The sequence below is a fragment of the Osmerus mordax genome, chromosome 18, assembly GCF_038355195.1.
Source record: "Osmerus mordax isolate fOsmMor3 chromosome 18, fOsmMor3.pri, whole genome shotgun sequence".
NCBI lineage: Eukaryota > Metazoa > Chordata > Actinopteri > Osmeriformes > Osmeridae > Osmerus > Osmerus mordax.
In genome coordinates this window covers 1623432-1637122 of record NC_090067.1, presented here as the reverse complement: position 1 = coordinate 1637122, position 13691 = coordinate 1623432, and the positions used below count along the sequence as shown (strand labels likewise).

Sequence of the window (13691 nt, the reverse complement as noted above, 5' to 3'; positions counted from 1 at the left end):
AGCTGTAAAATGCAACAATAAAACCACACAACGCAGCAAAGGTTTGGAAAGTACCTGTCTGCACAACATGCAGACACACCCACACACGATACGGATGGAGAAGATGGTGGATAAGGGTCACACCCTGTTCCTTCCTCCATTTTGAGTGTCATCTCTTCTCTAGTCCTGAGATGGTCAACACTGTGCAGGATTGTATACTTTCTTATGACTTTCAACATCCTTATACACATAGCTGAGGGAATATTAAAACATCTCTATTGCAACATTGTCAGAATAATAATGTTTTATTCAGCTCTAACACATACACTGAGAGGAATGGTGGAGTGGAGGAGTGAGAGTAATGATGCAGGTGATTTTGGTTGCTTGTTTGATATTCTTGAGTTGTTCTTACTTTTCTTTGTGAGGAAGTTGTATCAAGATGCAACGTTGATTGTGAGGATGATCGGTATATTACTGTTAACACATCCAGTCTGACATTAAAACCTTTCAGCCTTCTCAGAAGAAACATGCACTTCACCATTCACCATGGTAATGCAAACATAAACAAAAGAGCCAACCATGTATTAAAGTAGTTTACCCTATTTTCAAATGTTCTGGCATCATTGTATTGAGATGTTATGTTTATTCTGGAATACTGAGAATGGAACTCCTTGAGAGCATTTTGCCATGGATCCCGGTGAGGCATTGAAACCAGTCAATGAATACAGACCGTTTATGACTGGAAAGTCCCTTCTTATGAACTGGGTAACAGCGCCCTAATAGGTAGAAACTCTAAACTGCATCTGATGTTTCTGAGAAATCAGCTGCCCGGTCACTTGACTGGCTGGTCGATCCACTTTGAGTGTTTCTGTGCCAACTGGCAACAACAGACTGACAACCAGGACGTTGGTTTGAGGTTCATGTCTGCCTGTCTTTCAACCCAGCCATACTTTTATTTACATGGCTCTCTTTCAACCATGACATGCTTTTTGCCACCCTGTTAGTCTGGATTCTTGAGACCAGGTTCATTCTGGCATATTTCTTGTCAATTAAGGTTTAATTACAAGCGAGCTTAACAACAGCAAGTTGAGATCAGAATCTGTAAAAGGCAATAAACCATGTAGGCCTTGATAGTTTTAAAATGATTTTAGATGCATAGAGAAATCATGAGGGCATGCAGAATGTTCTATTCTGTTTCAAGATGCAATATTCACAATGTTTAAAATATTTGGCTTTCCAGGATCTGATCATGTCCTGAAATAACCCCTTATTAACTGGTCATAGGCCGCTAGTCACTCATGTACACTGTCCAAAACTTGTGTTAGATCGCCACCGTGTGGATGATAATGCGTGCAAAGTGAAAGTAAAACAAAAAGTGGAATTTCAGTGGAAATCCAACGACCACAATTCTTCGTGAAGAAATGGTCTACGTGGAAACTTAAAACTGCAGACAGATTGGTAAAACTGCCCATCGACAACAATCATGGCAAATATTTCGACAATTTACAAGCTTTCTTTGCTTGCACTAACTTACTTCATGAACGGTAAGCCAAAGTAATTTGCAGCTAACGCCATATATCCTTTTATGTAAAGAAAACCTTTACAGTTATATATGTTTAATATATTTAAACAGTTTGTCTTAAAATGTTCCATTGAAATGCGCAAAACAAGCTACATCGCTGTCTCCTCCTCCAGTCGGTGCGTCGACTTGTCCGGTTCTGGAGTGCTGGTTCGTGCAAGAGAAGCCAGGCAGAGGGTTCCCTGCGGCTATGACCCAGGAGAAATCTCTGTTGGTCATCGGAACCGACCCAGAAATCCAGGGAACCGGGTCACGACTGAACCCGTCGTCAGACATAAACCCAGAGAGGGTCTACTACATAAAAGGTAGGTTTAAACAGTCACTATGACTGGATGTGTTTGGCATATTTGGCCGTGACACACTGAGATGCCCTTTAGTTGGAAAACTAGCAATGACTTCTAACCTCAGTAAATTTAGTTTCATGATTCATTTAAGCTGGTTGATATGTCACATCTCACTGATAAAAGAATCCCTCTTGTGATTCCTGTGTGTTCCAGACCCTGCTGCCACCTTCTGCCATTCCTCCCTCCACCCACCAGGGGGTGCTGTGGAGAAACCCCAGTGTGAGCTCAACCCCTTCCTGCCTCAGCCCTCCACCGTCCAATGGGCCGCTCCGCTCACAGACTCTGCCCTCAGCCCTATCTACCTGCAAGCTGATTGGTACTCTGCTGCCTTGCAGGGCCTTGACAGACAGCTGACCCTGTCCAATGTCATGCGTGCTCCCACGGCAACTACAGAACCCCAAGGTGCAGACATCTACATTAGATACAGACCAGCTGAGAGTGGGAGAGGTTAACATCAATGCAAGATCAGTCTGATGTTCTCATTCTCCTCCTTTCTACTTTTTCTTTGCCTCCTTCCTTTTCTCTCCCTCTGTCCATACCTCCCTCCTTCCTTCCTCTTCTCCCTGCCTGCCTCCGTTCCTCACTCCCCTACTCCTCCCCTCCCCAGTGATCCTCAGTGTGTCCAGCAGAACCGTGAGGGTCCAGTCCAGACTGGGAGAACCGGTTCTCCTGGACTGTGGGTTCTGGGTGGACCCCTCCTCTCCCCTCTCCGGGTCGGGCTTTGCGGTGGAGTGGCGGTACCAGTTCAGGGGCGACGGACGATTGGTCCTGGCCTATGACGGCAAGGACGACCGATTGGCTGATAACTGGGAGGCAGGGGCGGGGCTGGACATCGACGCCCTCCACAAGACAGGAAACGCATCACTGATCCTGCAGGAAGCCCAGGTGCGCCACTCTGGAACTTACATCTGCACGGTGTATCTGCCCTATCTGCTGGCTCAGGTGGCGGTGGACCTGGAGATAGTGGGTGAGACTCAGCTACAATACACTTATATGCACTGTAAATATACTATTAAGATAGGACATTCATATTATAAACATATCTGGAGATGGAGAGTGAGGCTGCAGCATGAATATTCATTTAAGAGTTATTCATGCACTAATTCTTATTGACAGTAACAACCTCCTACATTATGGACAATACCAGAGCATGAAAGTGGTGATCCTACTTTAAAACCCCACTCCTTTCTTCTGGTTGTCCCTCCCTCTCTCTATTGCCCTCCCTCTCTCTCCTCTCTGTATATCTCTCCTCCCTCTCTCTCCTCCCTGTAATCTCTCCTCCTCTTTGTCTCTCTCCTCCTTCATGCATCTCTCCTCCTCCCTCTCTCTCCTCCCTGTAATCTCTCCTCCTCTTTGTCTCTCTCCTCCTTCATGCATCTCTCCTCCTCCCTCTCTCTCCTCTCTGTCTCTCTCCTCCTTCATGCATCTCTCCTCCCTCTCCTCTGTGTATATCTCTCCTCCTCTTTGTCTCTCTCCTCCTTCATGCATCTCTCCTCCTCCCTCTCCTCTGTGTATATCTCTCCTCCTCTGTCTCTCTCCTCCTTCATGCATCTCTCCTCCTCCCTCTCCTCTGTGTATATCTCTCCTCCTCTGTCTCTCCCAGAGCCCCCCTCCCTCTCCATCTTCCCCTCCCCGCTCCCCCTCTCCGCCCCGGGCCAGCTGGTGGTGGTGCAGTGTGAGGCGTCAGGCTTCGCCCCCCTGTCCCTGGAGCTGGGCTGGGAGCTGAGCGGGGCAGGGGGGGTCCAGGACCTGGGCCGGGGCAGCGTGACGGGCCACAGGCAGGCCTCTGACGGCACCTACAGCCAGAGCTCCCGTCTGGAGCTGGACCCAGCCAGGGTGGGGGGTGAGCGGGGGGGGCAGGTCAGCTGTGTGGCCGTCCACCAGGGGGGCACCCGACGAGTCAGCGTCTCCCTCAACGTGATTGGTGAGAGGAGCGGCACCGCTGGCCTATCACCTTTAACCATCTTATGAGATTCATAACACATCGTTTGTGATACTATGTAAAGTACTGTGTAAATGTATTTACAATGGCCTATGAATGTGACTGAGATACTGCACAGTATAGTATTACAGTGATACGCAGATCACATTGATAATGAAAGAAAAAAGTAAAATGTGATATGTTTATGATTTAATAGAAGAGTATGATTCATATGGTCTCATTTCTCTTTCTTTTTCTCTCTGTCGCTCCCAGGAGTCAGCACTCCCTCTATTGAGGACTCCATGGCGATGGTTGCCGTGGCGCTGGGACTCTATGGTTTGATCAAGGTTTTCTCCTGGACAATCAGCAGCTCTGGTAAATAAACCATCATCCATCTATCTACTGTATACATTTATCTATTAATCTATACATACATGCATCCATCCACCCACTAATCTACTAACCAAATAAAAACCAAAACAACCAACCAATCAGTATCAGCATGGTGGAAGATGTGTCTAAGGCCCCGTCCACACTAGCCCGGGTAAATTTAGAAACGCATACATATGTCTGCGTTTGCACCTCCCGTCCACACTCATACGGAGTATTGGGACACTGAAAACTGAGCTTTTCGAATACGCTCCCCTAGCCGGAGACATTTGAAAACGCTGGGTTGGCGTAGTACTGTGGACGGGGTCCACGGAGCTTTTCACATACGATGACGTTCAGTTGCCATGGCACTGGGGGTAGCTTGCGCTCTAGACTATAGCACTAGCTATAATGTCAAGATGAACATGGAAGGTGAAATAAATATGCTGCTCCGTCTCTATAATTTATTTACCAGTTTAGTTAGTGTACTTCAGGTACAAATAGTATCACTTAATAGATACGCGTTACTCCTACGCAGAAGGCGAGCGTTGTACTCTGTGTGCCTGAACGATAGGGGGACAAGGCAGAGAAGACGGTTTAAACCAAACATAGAGCGGCAGTTCTGGGTGAGACCTGGCTGAACAGCTAGCTGGTGGGACAATTTTAAATTATACAACACCAAATAGTATTGCCAGAGGAGTATGTAAACAGAGCAGCGTGGTTGGAGGGAGGGGCAGGAGTGGCGTAACCATGACAATGATTGTCATGTACCCGTGTTAGTGTGGACGGCAAACATTTGGAAAACAATATGAAAACGCTAATGTGGATGGAGATCGTTTTCAATTCGAATACGCGTATTTGTATTTACCCGGGCTAGTGTGGACGGGGCCTAACTCTTACTTGTATTTCCTCAGACTACACTGCTGCTGACACACAGGAGAAGGTAACACACATGCTCCTCTGACTCTCTTCTTCATGTCTGACTCTCTTCCTCATGTCTGACTCTCTTCCTCCATGTCTGACTCTCTTCATCATGTCTGACTCTGATCCTCATATCTGACTCTCTTCCTCATGTCTGACTCCCTTCCTCATGTCTGACTCTTCCTCATGTCTGACTCCCTTCCTCATGTCTGACTCCCTTCCTCATGTCTGACTCTTCCTCATGTCTGACTCCCTTCCTCCATGTCTGACTCTTCCTCATGTCTGACTCTCTTCCTCCATGTCTGACTCTCTTCCACATGTCTGACACTTCCTCATGTCTGACTCTCTTCCTCATGTCTGACTCTTCCTCCATGTCTGACTCTCTTCCTCATGTCTGACTCCCTTTCTCATGTCTGACTCCTTTCCTCATGTCTGACTCTCTTCCTCATGTCTGACTCTCTTCCTCCATGTCTGACTCTCTTCCTCCATGTCTGACTCCCTTTCTCAGGTCTGACTCTTCCTCCATGTCTGACTCTCTTTCTCATGTCTGACTCCCTTCCTCATGTCTGACTCTCTTCCTCATGTATGACTCTCTTCCTCCATGTCTGACTCTCTTCCTCCATGTCTGACTCCCTTCCTCATGTCTGACTCTTCCTCCATGTCTGACTCTCTTTCTCAGGTATGACTCTTCCTCCATGTCTGACTCTCTTCCTCCATGTCTGACTCTTCCACATGTCTGACTCTCTTCCACTTGTCTGACTCTTCCACATGTCTGACTCTTCCTCATGTCTGACTCTCTTCCTCATGTCTGACTCTCTTCCTACCTGCTGGGTTTACTTCAGGCTGGCTTGGTGTTTAGTTAACCATCCTTCTAACGTGTCTCTGTTGCAGAAGGAGAATTAAAGAGTAGGAGCTGCATAGGGGCCAGGGGTAAGTAGGATGGATTTATCTATCTGTCTAATAGGCCCTTTTATTCTAAGGGTACAGGGGTGATTTGAACCTGGTACCTCTTCATCTGCAGTCAAATGAAATGCTGAATCACAGAGCTATACAAGCCCCAATGTTCAGTAGTTCTCACTATACACTATAGTCTAACTATAGATATACTGTATAGTTATATACATGTGTGTATATACAGTGCATACTGCATATAGTATTGTCAATACCTATATTAAATTGTATAGTATAAAATATAATTACAGTTATAGTTACACATAGTCTAGGTAGACTACAATATTTAGTGAATGTTCAAATAGTCAACCCAAATATTTATTTTTCTTTCCAGTGGTGCCTGAGAACTGAAGAGACCAGGACTGTTTGTAAATGTGCACATTTATACTTGTCTCTAAAGAAGTAAAGTGGCTGATTGGTTGTTAATATTCTTCTTTCTCTCTGATGATATTGCAGTAGAGACAGTCATTTATTGTAGACGTTTTGTACAGAATGAGGGAGTTGAGTTTTGACAGTTGAGTAGTGTTGTTGTTTTCTCTCATGTCATATTTAGGCAGGATGGTTTTACCTTTTTCTTTCACTGATTGTAGCTGCAAATTTGCATAAATTGAATAAAACGTGATTGTTTTTTATAACAAATCTATGCTGTGTTATGAATCTAAAAACAGAATAGAATGGTTATTCGTTGAGAGATGGTACATTTTATTGTAAAGCAGGAAAAGATCTCATGAACCTGTTAGTCCTACATATGAACCTTTCAGGTGAAAATCCTGGTATTCTTTGTTTCTGACCACAGACAACATGCATAGCTCCATTATAAATTATGAATCTATTCTAGATCAGTGTTTCCCAAACCTGGTCCTCAGGACCCTCTGCCCTGCATGATGTTTCCCTTCTCCAGTACACCGGATTCAAAGGAATGGGTCATTATGAATCTCAGCAGAAGCCTGGTTCATTTGAATCAGGTGTGTCGGAGCAGGGAAACATCTGAAACATGCAGGGCAGGAGGTCCTGATGACAAGGGTTAGGAAACACTGGTCTGGAGCTCATACAGATAAATGTATCTCCACTAGATGGTGGCGAAATACCATGTGTTGCCCACCACCATAAAGAGCGTCATCTAGTGGTTAGGAAGGGTGATTGCAAGTCTCCCTCTTTCTCTCTTTTACTCTGTATTGCTCTCCCTCTCATCTCTTTCTCTCTCCTCAGTGGTCAAAGATTACTAACCAAACACAATGTTTGGCTAGTACTGTTTGGTTTCTAGGTAAGATACTTTCTTCTGTTTGGACTAGATTGAATAAAACAACCAGATTATAATGGTTTCGGGTTGTATGTGATCATGGCTCTTGATTTGAAGAAGAGTCGATGGTAATAACACAGACAGTGGCAGCTAACACAAAAGCACTCACTTCTTGGCACAGTTTTTGCGATGTCATACCAGACTGTGATTTACTAAATGGTCAGTTTATGTTCGCAAGTATAAAAGCAAATAACAGGCCAGTAATGTCAGCTTTTACAATAGCTCTGTCATTGTAAATAACAAATCTGGCCTTCATAGGTATTCAACACAGGAATTCCATTATCCTGGATCTTTCAAAAAGGGAATGGGTTATGAAAAAGAGAGAGCGAGAGAGCAAGCCCGAGAAAGCAAGAAACCGAGAAAGAGAGAAGGAAATAATGAAATAGAGGGAGAGAGAGAGAGGTGAACAGTTGGTAGAGGCTTCAGTAAACACTTGAAGGTTTCTGTGAATCAATATTCTATTTGTTCTCCTACACTGCATGTAGGTAGCATTTGCACAACATTTGATGAAAACCGACAAACAATATTTACAGCATCGCAATACACTGATTAAATTAGGACCATGAGTTATAGGACATGTTCTGTACTGATGTTTAAAATAGTGTGTGTGTCTGTACTGATGTTTACATTGGTGTGTGTGTTGTAGCATCCTAGGACACACATGTAGAAACAAGGATACCTTACCTCTGCTGCAGTAGTTTCAATACTTATTATTAGACCTATAAGGCCCAGCCTCAATGTTAGACACATGCATGCATACACACAAGTATGCACACACACTCACAAGCATGCACACACACACGCCCATACTGTTCACACAGACACACACACACACATTGCTGTACCGTTATCACAATTTGAGAGATCTCAAGCCTTCTCTCATCACCATCAGTCTGTCTAAATGACTCTCATCTCTCTCTCCAGCTCTGCTCTCACTCCCCCATTTGATCTCTCCCTCCTCCCTCTCTCCTCCCTCCACCACACAGCACTGCTTGTCTCATTCATTTCTGCTCACGCCATCCCTTCCTCTCTCCCTTCATCTCATTCATTCCTATTCTGCCTCTCATTCTCTCCTCTCTTTCTATCTCTCCTTCAACCCCTCCTGCTCCCCCTAATCTCTTACCTCCTTTCTCCTCCACCATCATATTTCTGTCTTTCCTTCTCTCTCATCCTCCCCCATACCTCCCCTCTCCCATATCTCTCTTTCTCCCTCCCTCCCTCCTTCTCTCACCCTCCATCCCTCTCTCCTTGATGTCTGAGCGATGCTTGTGTGACGGATGGTCTATGGGAGAGGATGGAACATTAAAACCATCATTCACAAGCTTTCACTGGAGCTAGCTCCAGATACTCCATATGTGTGTGTGTGTGCATGTGTGTTTTTGTGCATGTGTTTGTGTCTGTGTGTGTATGAAAAAGTAGGTATGTACAAGAGTGAATAGATTTTTGTATGAATGTGCACGTGTGTGTATGTGTTTGTGTATGTAGGTGTGTATGTGTGTCCAGTGTGTGTATGTAGGTATGTTTGTAAAAGTGTGTGAAGTTGATCTGAGTGTTATACTCAGGCCTAGCTGAGAGTCATAGTGGTTACAAATTAGAAGCAAAATATATAATTACAGGAAGGACCTTAATGCACGTATGGGTGTCCTGTGAATGTGCCTGCTTCAAACAGCCAGTGTAAATCAGAAATCAGAATCAGAAATCAGAAAGGGATTTATTCGCCATGAAAGTTTGCACAGACAAGGAATTTGCTTTGGCAGGAAGGTGCATACAATAAACATATACCTAAAATTTAAATATGTGGACTAACTATACTAAGGGTACATAAACTAGCAGTACTAAGTGGGATAAATATAAGTTGCCGTAAATTACAATATAAAAATACAAAAATACAAATATTACAAAAAATACAAATATTACAAAAAATACAAATGTACAAGATACCATGTTGTGGTGCAGTGCAAAAGCAGAGTGTTTTAAGCAATAAGTCATTTGAGTCAGTGTGGTCCCTTGGCCTTGTTGAAGAGGCCAACAGCGGAAGGGAAGAAACTGTTTTTGTGGCGTGAGGTATTGGTCCTGATAGACCGCAGCCTTCTGCCGGAGGGGAGTGACTGAAACAGGGAGTGTCCAGGGTGGGAGGAGTCGGCCACAATCTTCCTCGCTCGCCTCAGGGTCCTCGAGGTGTGCAGGTCCTCGAGGGTAGGCAGATTGCAGCCAATCACCTTCTCAGCAGTACGGATGATACGCTGCAGTCTGCTCTTGTCCTTGGCAGTGGCAGCAGCGTACCAGACGGTGATGGAGGAGGTGAGGATGGACTCAATGATGGCTGAGTAGAAGTGCACCATCATTGTCTTTGGCAGGTTGAACTTCTTCAGCTGCCGAAGGAAGTACATCCTCTGTTGTGCTTTCTTGATGAGGGAGCTGATGTTCAGTTCCCACTTGAGGTCCTGGGAGAGGATAGTGCCCAGGAAGCGGAAAGACTCCACAGTGTTGACTGGGGAGTCACACAGGGTGATGGGGGTGAGTGGGGCTGTGTTCCTCCTGAAGTCCACAACCATCTCCACTGTCTTAAGAGCATTGAGCTCTAAGTTGTTCTGGCTGCACCAGGTCACCAGGTTGGCCGCTTCCCACCTATAATCAGACTCGTCTCCACCAGAGATGAGCCCAATAAGGGTGGTGTCGTCCGCAAACTTCAGGAGTTTGACGGACGGATGACTGGAGGTGCAACTGTTGGTGTACAGGGAGAAGAGCAGAGGAGAAAGGACGCAGCCCTGAGGTGATCCGGTGCTGATGGACCGGGAGTCAGAGACTTGTGTTCCCAGCTTAACGCACTGCTTCCTGTCAGACAGGAAGTCTGTGATCCACCTGCAGGTGGAATCAGGCACGTTCAGCTGGGAGAGCTTGTCCTGAAGCAGGGCGGGGATGATGGTGTTGAATGCAGAGCTGAAGTCCACAAACAGGATCCTGGCATAGGATGCTGGGGAGTCCAGGTGCTGTAGGGTGAAGTGGAGGGCCATGTTAACTGCATCGTCCACAGACCTGTTGGCTCTGTAGGCAAACTGCAGGGGGTCCAGTAGAGGGTCAGTGATGGATTTAAGGTGTGCCAGCACCAGGCGCTCAAAAGACTTCATTACCACAGAGGTCAGGGCGACGGGTCTGTAGTCATTATGTCCTGTTGGCCTTGGCTTTTTGGGCACAGGGATGATGGTGGAGGACTTGAGACAGGCTGGCACATGGCATGTCTCAAGGGAGGTGTTAAAGATGTGGGTAAACACCGGAGACAGCTGGTCAAACCTACTATCCATCACCTCAGGCTGGTATATGGAAGGCCTCTCTCCAGAATATCCTGATTGATAAAACATGGAGGTATGAAAGCAGTTTTCCTGTACCATTTTCACGCGCGCACACACACACACACACACACACACACACACACACACACACACACACACACACACACACTGATTCTCAACACCAGAAACCTGTGAAGACTTGTGAAAGGTACATTTACATTTACATTTATTCATTTAGCAGACGCTTTTATCCAAAGCGACTTCCAAGAGAGAGCTTTACAAAGTGCATAGGTCACTGATCATAACAACAAGATAGCCAAAAAACATTGCGAGTAGCCAAAACATGAAGCACACATTGTGAACAACCAAAGTAAGTGCCAAAGGGAAGAACCATAAGAGCATGTAGTTAAACAAGTCACAACCAAACAACATGAACAGCTATAAGTGCAAGTGTACCTGTGGGAAAAAGCAAGCAACAGTAATAAAACAATATATCACAGCGAGAACCAAAAATTTAAATCAGTTACCACTAACCACAAGAGCAACAAGTCTTTAAGCAAGAGTCATTGTGATCCTTGAGGAAACTAACATCGGGTCAAGCGAACCGTTCCTAAGTACTGTTGTACTCCCGGAACAAGTGCGTCTTGAGCCTTTTCTTGAAGGTGGAGAGACAGTCAGTGTCTCTGATGGAGGTGGGGAGTTGATTCCACCACTGGGGGGCCAGACAGGAGAAGAGCTTGTGTTGGGACCGGGCGGTCTTGAGCGGTGGGACCACCAGGCGGTTGTCTGAAGAAGACCGTAGGTGGCGGGTGGGGGTGTAAGGCTGCAGGAGAGACTTGATGTAGACGGGTGCAGTCCCGTTCACTGCTCGGAAGGTCAATACCAGGGTCTTGAATCTGATACGGGCCATGATAGGTAGCCAGTGGAGAGAGATGAGGAGCGGGGTAACATGGGAGCGTCTGGGTAGATTGTAGACCAGGCGGGCCGCCGCGTTCTGAATCCTCTGAAGAGGGCGGGTTGCACATGCTGGGAGACCAGCGAGCAGAGAGTTGCAATAGTCCAACTTGGAGAGGACGAGTGCTTGGACTAGCAGCTTGGTGGAGTGCTCAGACAGGTATCTCCTGATCTTCCGGATGTTGTAGAGGGTGAATCTACACGACCGGGAGACCGCAGCAATGTGGGCCGTGAGGGAGAGCTCGTCGTCCATGGTAACCCCAAGGTTCCTGGCAGAGGATGAAGGGGTCACCGTCGCAGATCCCAGGGTGATTGAGAGATCGTGGGAGATGGAGGGTTTAGCCGGGATGATGAGAAGTTCTGTTTTGGCGAGGTTCAGCTGGAGGTGGTGCTCGGTCATCCAGGCGGAGATGTCTGTGAGGCAGGCCTCAATCCTAGCTGAGATCCCCGGATCGGTCGGGGGGAACGACAGGTACAGCTGCGTGTCGTCAGCGTAGCAGTGGTAGGAGAAGCCATGGGAGGTGATGATTGGTCCAAGTGAGGTGGTGTACAGAGAGAAGAGGAGGGGTCCAAGGACGGAGCCCTGTGGGACACCAGTGGAGAGCTGGCGAGGGCCCGACAGTTTGCCTCCCCAGGAAACCTGGTAGGATCTTCCCGACAGGTAGGATGAGATCCACTGGAGTGCAGTGCCAGTGATGCCCATCTCAGAAAGTCTGGCGAGCAGGATCTGGTGGTTAACCGTATCAAACGCTGCAGAAAGGTCCAGCAGAATGATAACGGATGACCTGGAAGCCGCTCTGGCAGACTGGAGGGCAGTGGTGACTGAAAGGAGGGCAGTCTCTGTGGAGTGGCCAGTCTTGAAGCCCGATTGGTTGGGGTCAAGCAGGTTGTTCTGAGAGAGAAAGTTAGACAGTTGGTTAGATACAGCACGTTCAATTGTTTTTGAAAGGAAGGGTAACAGTGATACCGGTCTGTAGTTCTGGAGAACGGCAGGGTTAAGGGAGGGTTTTTTGAGTAGAGGGGTAACTCTAGCCTGTTTGAAGGCAGAGGGGAAGGTGCCAGAGGTGAGAGAGGAGTTTAGGACATGGAGAAGAAAAGTTATGATGGAGGGGGAGATGGTTTGAAAGAGAGGGGAGGGTATAGGATCAAGGGGACAGGAGGTGGGGCGATGAGAGAGAATGAGGTCAGAGATCTCTGCCTCAGACAGGGGAGAAAAAGAGTTTAGACATTTAGTTGGGTCAGTCATGGAGGGTGAGAGGGTAGGAAAGGTGGGTTTAGGGAACCGACTGCTAATGTCGGCGACTTTTTTCTCAAAGAAGGAGGAGAAGTCGTCTGCTGTCAGGGTGGAGGGAGGGGGTGGGGGAGGTGGGTTAAGAAGGGTGGAGAAGGTAGAGAAAAGTTTGTGGGGGTTTGAAGCAGAGTTAATTTTGTTCAGAAAGTAGAGGGTTTTAGCACCAGTTATGTGAGAAGAGAAGGATTTGAGGAGGGAGTGATACTTATCAAGGTCCAGACCGCCTTTGGACTTGCGCCATCTCCTCTCGGCTGCCCGAAGGGTGGACCGTTCTTCACGAATAACATCCGTAAGCCACGGGCAGGAGGGAGAAGATCGTGCAGGCCTGGTTGACAGGGGACAGAGAGAGTCAAGTGATGCAGTTAAAGTGGTTAACAAGGTGTCGGTGGCAGTGTTAGTGGGGTGGGACGAGAACTCGTCAATGGGGGGGAGGGAGGATGTTACAATAGAGGAGAAATGGGAGGGGGATAGGGAGCAGAGGTTGCGCCGGAAAGTTACAAGGGGAGGGGAGGTAGAAGGAGTTGGAGGGAGAGAGATAGAGAATTGGATAAAGTAGTGATCAGAAATATGCAGTGGGGTTACAGAGGTTAAGTCAGTGATACAGTTACGTGTCAGGATGAGGTCTAGCTGTTTGCCTGCCTTGTGGGTCGCCGGTGTGCTCAGCAGCGTCAGGTCGAAGGAGGTCAGGAGAGACAAGAAGTCGACGGCCTGAGTTCCTTGGAGGTGGATGTTGAAGTCCCCAAGGACTATCAGGGGGGTTCCATCATCCGGGAGGACGCTGAGGAGCATGTC

At 47.1% G+C, this 13691-nt stretch overlaps 1 protein-coding gene across 1 annotated transcript; it reads left to right on the top strand.

Annotated features, from left to right (window-relative positions):
• The first annotated feature begins 1388 nt into the window (after positions 1-1388).
• On the top strand, positions 1389-7401 carry LOC136962689 (tapasin-like). Its single transcript, XM_067256566.1, has 9 exons — positions 1389-1523; positions 1675-1863; positions 2056-2304; positions 2510-2869; positions 3506-3826; positions 4097-4198; positions 5107-5135; positions 6005-6043; positions 6399-7401. Exons 1-8 carry the CDS (start codon positions 1463-1465, stop codon positions 6014-6016), a joined length of 1323 nt encoding a protein of 440 aa, XP_067112667.1. The 5' UTR covers positions 1389-1462; the 3' UTR covers positions 6017-6043; positions 6399-7401.
• Positions 7402-13691: the final 6290 nt, after the last annotated feature.

Excerpts from the sequence above, each read along its gene's own strand:
- LOC136962689 (XM_067256566.1), top strand. The coding sequence starts at position 1,463 with ATGGCAAATATTTCGACAATTTACAAGCTTTCTTTGCTTGCACTAACT. Across the intron at positions 1,524-1,674 it reads ACTAACTTACTTCATGAACG|TCGGTGCGTCGACTTGTCCG; the intron begins GTAAGCCAAAGT and ends CTCCTCCTCCAG. Across the intron at positions 4,199-5,106 it reads CTGGACAATCAGCAGCTCTG|ACTACACTGCTGCTGACACA; the intron begins GTAAATAAACCA and ends GTATTTCCTCAG.